At 40.4% G+C, this 7,438-nt stretch overlaps 1 protein-coding gene across 1 annotated transcript; it reads right to left on the bottom strand.

Moving 5' to 3' along the window:
* Window positions 1–1,300: 1,300 nt before the first annotated feature.
* LOC137330986 (extracellular calcium-sensing receptor-like) lies at window positions 1,301–7,120 on the bottom strand. The gene is made up of 5 exons (XM_067994563.1): window positions 6,848–7,120; window positions 4,460–5,287; window positions 3,483–3,710; window positions 2,306–2,429; window positions 1,301–2,214 (listed from the first exon to the last, which is right to left on the bottom strand). The coding sequence occupies exons 1-5, from the start codon at window positions 7,103–7,105 to the stop codon at window positions 1,301–1,303; spliced, it is 2,352 nt and encodes a 783-aa protein (XP_067850664.1). The 5' UTR covers window positions 7,106–7,120.
* Window positions 7,121–7,438: the final 318 nt, after the last annotated feature.

The following is a 7,438-nucleotide window of genomic DNA, read 5'->3' as shown; positions in this document are numbered from 1 at the left end:
TAATGAAAGTTGTTGTTGTTGTTGTTAACCTCCAGACCAGGTCGTTTGTGACCTCTGCCACAGTCAGCAATGTACCGCAGACTGGTAGTCTTAGGGCATAACACAAAATGGATCTCTTAGTGCCCTCTATCCTTTAACAGCAGTACCAAGAAACTTTACCCTATAGTTTTCCAAACCCAGCAAGAGAACAGCTATATGGCTGACATTGGCCTATTAGGTGAGGATTGGATGAACTGGAGGTTTGGGCAAATTTAAGATAATCAACAAATAAAGTAAAGTGATGTTTTTTTAAGAAACGTTTGGCACAGTAGGTGGATAGAATTTGGAATTCTCTGCCGCAATCTTCTGTTGAAGCAGAGTCTATGTTTTTTAAGGGATTTATAGAGGGAGTTCCAGAGCACAGAGGCACTGGGGGCAATTTTAACTTAGCCCGCCGGTCGGGAAACTGACGGGATTGGGTGCAACGCTGGTTTTACACCCCGTCCGATTTTACTGTCCACTGAAGCCACCGATCCTATGGATTTCCCGGCCTATTGTGTTGTGGGTCATGTTACGGAGGTGGACTGACAGTCACTCCTGTCATTGTACGACCCGACCACAGATCGTGGATTAAACTAATGTGCCAAGACCAAAGGGTGTGAGAAGGGATGTATGACTGGGGGTGTTTGCTGAGGTCGGGTGGAACGAGGTCATGGGAGGATTTGAAGGACAAGCGTTCAATTTGCTGGACCACCGGAAGCCAATGGACCTTGACAAGGACAGATGGTTGATGGGAGTGCGAAAATGAGGGAAGACATGGGTCATGATGTTGTGAATGAGTTCTAGCTTGGAGAAGCAGCGAGGCCATTGGAGAAGTCAAGGCTAATGATAATAAAGATGGGGTTTCTGCAGCAATAGGGGAAATGCAGCGCATTACGGAGGTCTCAGTAGGGGATGGGATTTGGGAAAGCGAGGTGAGTCCAGGCTGGAGCAATGCGACAAGATGACAGTCTGAGCTAGCAACCCGAGAGGATGTGTAATCGAGGTAAGAGACACACTGTGGCATATGGAACCGGAACCGGAAGAGGATGCTATTTTTTATATGTGAGGAAAATATTCACCTTTGTTAATATAAAGCAACCAAAATATAACAGTTTACACAACTTTAATTATTATTTAATGTCAAGGCTCTTACATTGCAATTTAACAGTACTGCCGCAAATATTTCAGTCAGTAATTCTTCCTAATACATACTTCTGAATTCCAGTCTAAGGACCAAAATGGTTAAAATGACTTTTGCTGGCGGATTTCTATTGCATGTTCATAACTTTTTGGTGGGCACTTTGCGAATCATGTGCTTCTTTGTGTTCCTTTCTGGTTTTAGCAGGATAATATAACATTTCGGAGCAAAGATGCAGGCTAGCAGGCCTGAGCTAGAAGCTAAAATAGCGAACACTTCTACTGCTACGGTGTATTTTCCAGGAGAACTTACATAAGCCGGAATGAAGGTTATCCAAACCATGCAAAATATAAGCATGCTAAAGGTTATATATGTTGCTTCGTTGAAATTATCTGGTAGCTTCCGGGCTAGAAATGCAACTACAAAGCAAACACAGGACAGAAATCCAATGTAACTAAGCACTGAACAAAAGGCGGCCACAGATCCAACATCACATTCTAAAATAATTATTTCTTTAAAATAGTTTACGTTTTTCACTGGAAAAGGCGGAGATTTAGTTATCCATACGACGCATATTAGGCATTGAACCAGCGTAAGGATGCAAACAGTCAGTCTTTGGTGCGTAGGGCCGAACCACTTCAGAATGTTACTGTTGGGGAATGTTGCCCTAAAAGCGAGCAGAACCACAATCGTTTTTCCCAAAACGCAAGAAATGCAAAGAACAAAAGTAATTCCGAACAGGGTGTGGCGTAACCTACAAGACCAGAATGAAGGCTCGCCAATGAATGCAAGCGAACACAGAAAACAAAGTGTTAATGCAAGCAGAAGAAGGAAGCTTAATTCAGAGTTGTTAGCTTTAACAATGGGAGTATCTCTGTGAAAAAAGAATATGGTTGCTACAGCTATTGTGACGCAAGCTCCTACAAATGCAAGTATTCCTAAGAGAATTCCCATGGAATCGTTGTAGGACAGAAATTCAATGTCCTTTAACACACATCGATCGTGTTGCTGATTAGACCAGTAATCTGAAGGACATTTAACACAATCCAAGGAGTCTGAGGAAATAAAAAGCAAAATGAAGCATTTCTCATAACATTTGTTAAAGAGATGCTACGCCGTTATCGAATGCCTTTTGGCTTTGCATACCTGTGCTGTTGCTAACTTCACCATCGCCACATTGAACACAATCAAAACAACAAATGGGTTGACCTTTCCGTGCTGCTTTTCTTGTTCCAGGGTAACAGCTTTCAGAGCAAACAGCTTGTGGAACCTTGTTGTAAATATAAATCGAAACATATTTGTTTTACACTCTCCAGTTAGCTAAGCTGGAATCAGCAACTTAGAATCGACCTTGTAAAAGCTATATATTTATTTTTATTGTTATTTTATATTTATTTTATAGCATCAATAATTGTAATATATATGGATATATAAACAATTATTCATACTATTATGTATAATGCAATTCTCGTCACTATTATATGTAATACAATTCTTGACATATATATATAGTACAATTATTGACATAGTAGAGTATATAGAAAATATAATTCTTGACAATATTATGTATATTAGCTACATCATTAAATAAATTTAAAACAGAAATAGACCGTTTCCTAGAAGTAAAGGGAATTAGGGGTTACGGGGAGCGGGCAGGAAATTGGACATGAATTTAGATTTGAGGTTAGGATCAGATCAGCCATGATCTTATTGAATGGCGGAGCAGGCTCGAGGGGCCGATTGGCCTACTCCTGCTCTTATTTCTTATGTTCTTATGTTCTTATATATATAAAATACAATTATTGACATTATTTATATATATATATAAAATACAACTCTTGACACCATTATATATATAAATACAAAATATATTTATATATATATACAACTTGGTATATAAATATACGCTCATTGATGTCCTGTTGTCCAGAAGATAAGGGAATCTCAGCTGAAGCGGCAGTAAGGTGTTACAATTCGTCTCGGTATTCTTGGAGAAGGTGGAAAATTGAAATCAAATTCTCAAACTACCACAGTGGGATTTGAACTCATGTTCTCTGGATTATTAGTCCAGTAACATAAACACTACCATACCCGTGGTCCACCCGTGAACAGACGAAGCCTCAGTTTGGTGTCTTATCCAAAGATATCACCTACACATTGCGGCACTCCCTCAGTACCGCATAGAAGTACCAGCCCAGGTTATGCGCTTAAGTCTCTAGAGTTGGGCTTCAATCCACGCCCTTCTAAGAACCCGGAGGCCAGAGTGCTACCGCTGAGCCAAGGCTGACAAGCATCTTAACCACTTTTCTATTCAGATCCTTACCTTTCTTCGGGCCCCACTCCAAACTATGGCTTCTTCCTTTAACACGAGCTCTTGTCCTGAAGTTGCGGAACTATCATAGTATCCTACAGTCAAAACATCTGCACCGCCGACTTGGTTTGGTTGCCAGTTTACAATGTCATAGGTCGCCACTGAATCTTCATTTTTATCGAAATGTACCTTGTCGCCAATTTTTGTCGTGAAATTTACTGTTTCCATGTAATTCATCAGCTTTATTAAGAAAGGGGATAGCAATGGTATGGATAAACCGGGGTTGTATTTTTTCTTACGTACAACGAATAATTTATTGCTATAGGATGCTATCAAATGTGCTTCCAGCGTCTCCACAACTGTTTATTGTAAGATGAGATGCCTTACACTTCAAATAATTTCTCCTCACCTTCACTTGGGACTCCCTCGATTACCTTTTTAACTGGAGAATCATAGAATCATACAGCACAGAAGGATGACATTCAGCCCATCGTGCCTGCGCCGGGTCTTTGAAAGAACTATCCAAATAGCCCCACTCCCCTGCTCTTTCCCCATAGCCCTGCATTTTTATTCCTTTTCAAGCGTATTTACAATTCCCTTTTGAAAGTTATTGAATCGGTTTCCACCGCCCTTTCAGGCAGTGCGTTCCAGATCATAACAACTCGCTGTGTAAAAAAAAATCTTCATCTCCCCTTTGATTCTTTTGCCAATGATCTTAGAAGTCCTGATGGAACGTTTCCACCCATTACTGTTCTCACTAGACTGTTAGGAAGAAAGTGAGTATGGCCAGGTGGCAAACCTTTCTTTATTAGCCCCCATCTCCTCCACCCTCTCTCGGCGAGCCGCCTGACCGTCAGTATTTCCTTCCCTTACAGCTATGTGGTCGACATAGAGGCTTTAGCAGTCTGAGAAACCTTAGTAGCCAACAAGCTACAACCGCGCTACGATTTATATTTTATTGCTAAGAAGATGTAAAGGATTTTCCATACCTGCCATGGTTGAAAATGTGAAATATTTGCACAAGTTTTGTTGGCAAACGATCCTTTGTTATGTTCACACGTCAGCATATTGTGGAGTGCATGGGCTATAGCATAAGTCGCTTTGTATACACTGTAGGTAACTCGCAGCTGCGATACATCGGTAAAAATGTTATTTATCGTGCTCAAATTCTCTTTCCCTGTGCAATTCTTGCTTCGTGATATTGCGCCTTCGGCGCTGCGTCCGATCACACCTAGTGTACAGCTGAAAACTGATTCCCAAAAATCTTTCATTAAAAGATTACCAGGATACGTAGAAAGTTGCAACTGGGTTAAAAATTCCTTTAAACCAGGCAAAGCTACTTTACGAATCGCTGTTCCTATCGTTCCAGTAAGAATTCTTCTGCTTTCTTCTGGGGGAAGGAGCGACGTGGAAACCCAGGATTCGCTTCCCACCCACTGTATACCGGTGATATTTTGCTGCGCAATTGCTTTAATCAAAACGGCCATATCTCCGAGGCTGACAAAGGCCACGATAATTCTTGTTGTAGATCTGCGGATAACTTCGAGAGTTTTCAGCATCTTCTCTTTGGGATACGTTCTGAAAGATTCAGAGAAAGCAATGCAAACCCCGCGCTGTCGGACAGCCTCAGTAAACGCCTGCATTCCGAAATTGCCATAATCATTGTCACTTTTAATTGTTCCGATCCAACTCCACCCAAAACGCTGAACAAGTTGGGCCAACGCTTTCGCTTGAAAGTAATCACTTGGTATTGTTCTAAAAAACGAAGCGAATTCCTGCCTGTTACTGAGGCACTCGCACGTCGAAAAGTAACTTACCTGATGAAAATCATAATGAAAATAATAAGTTTAATAAAACCAAATTGGAAATAGACACAAAGTAACCTACAATGTATCTTAGTTTATGCCTTAGACTTTCAGACGAGGGAGAATATAAACTTCGGTTCTAATTAAGCAATATTTTACCCTTATGGTTTAAGATTTCATTCACATTGACTTGCTTGTGAATATTGATTTTATTTGGTATTATCTGGGAGAAATATATTTCAAAAATCCATAGCTTTCACGTGTACTATTAATTTGCTTCCCTGTCCTATTTTTTAAATTCCGGAATGAGGAAATCAGTCATTATTTCCTGAATTCAACAACTCTAAATACAATTGGGGAGAATTGTACTCATGTTCCCTTTGATCAAAACAATGCGTTCTCTACGGAGCTGCCCTTTGCCCGCCTGCATCACAGCTTCGAAATTTATTCCGATTGTTCTTCGAGTATACAATCTCTTCGGAGCTTCATGTAATGTGAACGGTATTCGTGAAAGCCCGATCCAGGTACTGCACAGTTTTTCATTCTGACCGTACAAATATCTTGTTATACACATTATCAATGAGTGTTCTTAACGTTTGCACGATCTTATTTTGAACATAAGATTACATAAGAAATTGGAGCAGGAGTAGGCCAATCGGCCCCTCGAGCCTGCTCCGCCATTCAATAAGATCATGGCTGATCTGATCCCAACCACAAATCTAAAGAACACAAGAAGTCGGAGCAGGACCCGGCCACATAGCCCCTGGGCCCTCTCCGCCACCCACAGGGCATTGACCGATCCGAACTCAGCTTCATGTCCAATTTCCTGCCCGCTCCCCATAACCCCTAATTCCCTTTACTTCTAGTCAATTCTCCTTGGCCAATGTTTCTCCTATTTTACTATTTTACTTTTAGTAGGATTACACCTTCATTTGTATTTGTTACCTTCCGTTGTTCCAGAAGCAGAAACTAGGGCATTTGTACTGCAGGTTATTGTCTGAGACCTGTCTAAGAGGCTTACGCTATGCACAAGCGCGTCTTCAAATTATATGTTTCCCAAAAGTTGGAAAATTAAATTGTTAGAGAGTAGGAGTGGGCGACTTCTGCTCTCTTAAATTTCAACTTAAGGTCAGGTATGTCTACAGTGTTCGGGGAAAGTCCAATGGATCCACTGAGTACGTTGCAACCCAGGTTTGACACCGCAATGGATTAACACTTCATGCAGCATCGAACCGAAGCGGTATGAAACTATCGCCTCTTTTGCGTCTCCCTCCCCTTTGCTCCAGGAGACAGATGGAGTCCTGAAGAATTGTTTCAAAAACAAAAAGTTCTCATTCATATAAACAATGCCATACAAATAAGACGGCCATAAAACATTGTGGAAATTGCGCATGTTATTCAAATTTCAAACGTTTTACGGATAAAGAGTTTAACATTTTGAAAATAAAGATATTGCACAGCATTATTTTTATATTCAATTAATAGAAAGTTAAGGGGACACATTTATGGTCACCTGTTTTCCATGAAATGCCGTACAGCATTATACTGGCATCAGTTTGCAATGTTGCTTACCATTGGAATTCTGAATGGACCAATTGACCTTGCTACTGCTACAGACTGCGTTGATCCGGAGTCCGCAACAATTGCAGATAATGCAGAATGTTTTCTACACCTATAATCCGAAGAGGTTTCGTCCTGTTTATTTAAAATTTCCAAGGCAGCTTTTATGGATAAAGATGGCATGCCACACGAGTCATGAATGCTGTAGCCAAGTGTAATGTTCGGAAGGAGAGTCTGGTCCTTATTTATTTCTTCTATTGCAAAGATCATTGCCTGTGCAAAACGAAATGATCTGAAATCAAAGCTGTGAGAAAACAAATATTTTTAGATTGGCGACACATAACAACGTTCTTTTGGCGTTGATGCTTTCTGCAAATTCGACATTTAGCACAGTTAGTAGTTTAGGAATAACTGAATATTTACTCAATCGTTCCCAATCCATGACACTGAGATATTGCAGCTAAGTGCCCTCACTGGCAAAATTAGTAGACCGTGATTAAAACATCTTTTATATAAAGAGTAGGATATTTTAATATTCTAATGTCTTTAAAGAAAATATTGTATTAAGTTATAAAACGACCATCATCCATTGTGTCGTTCCAA

The sequence above is a fragment of the Heptranchias perlo genome, chromosome 13 (genome assembly GCF_035084215.1).
Source record: "Heptranchias perlo isolate sHepPer1 chromosome 13, sHepPer1.hap1, whole genome shotgun sequence".
Classification (NCBI taxonomy): domain Eukaryota; kingdom Metazoa; phylum Chordata; class Chondrichthyes; order Hexanchiformes; family Hexanchidae; genus Heptranchias; species Heptranchias perlo.
Note: the sequence above shows the minus strand (reverse complement) of the source record. Positions and strands in the feature narration are given on the sequence as shown.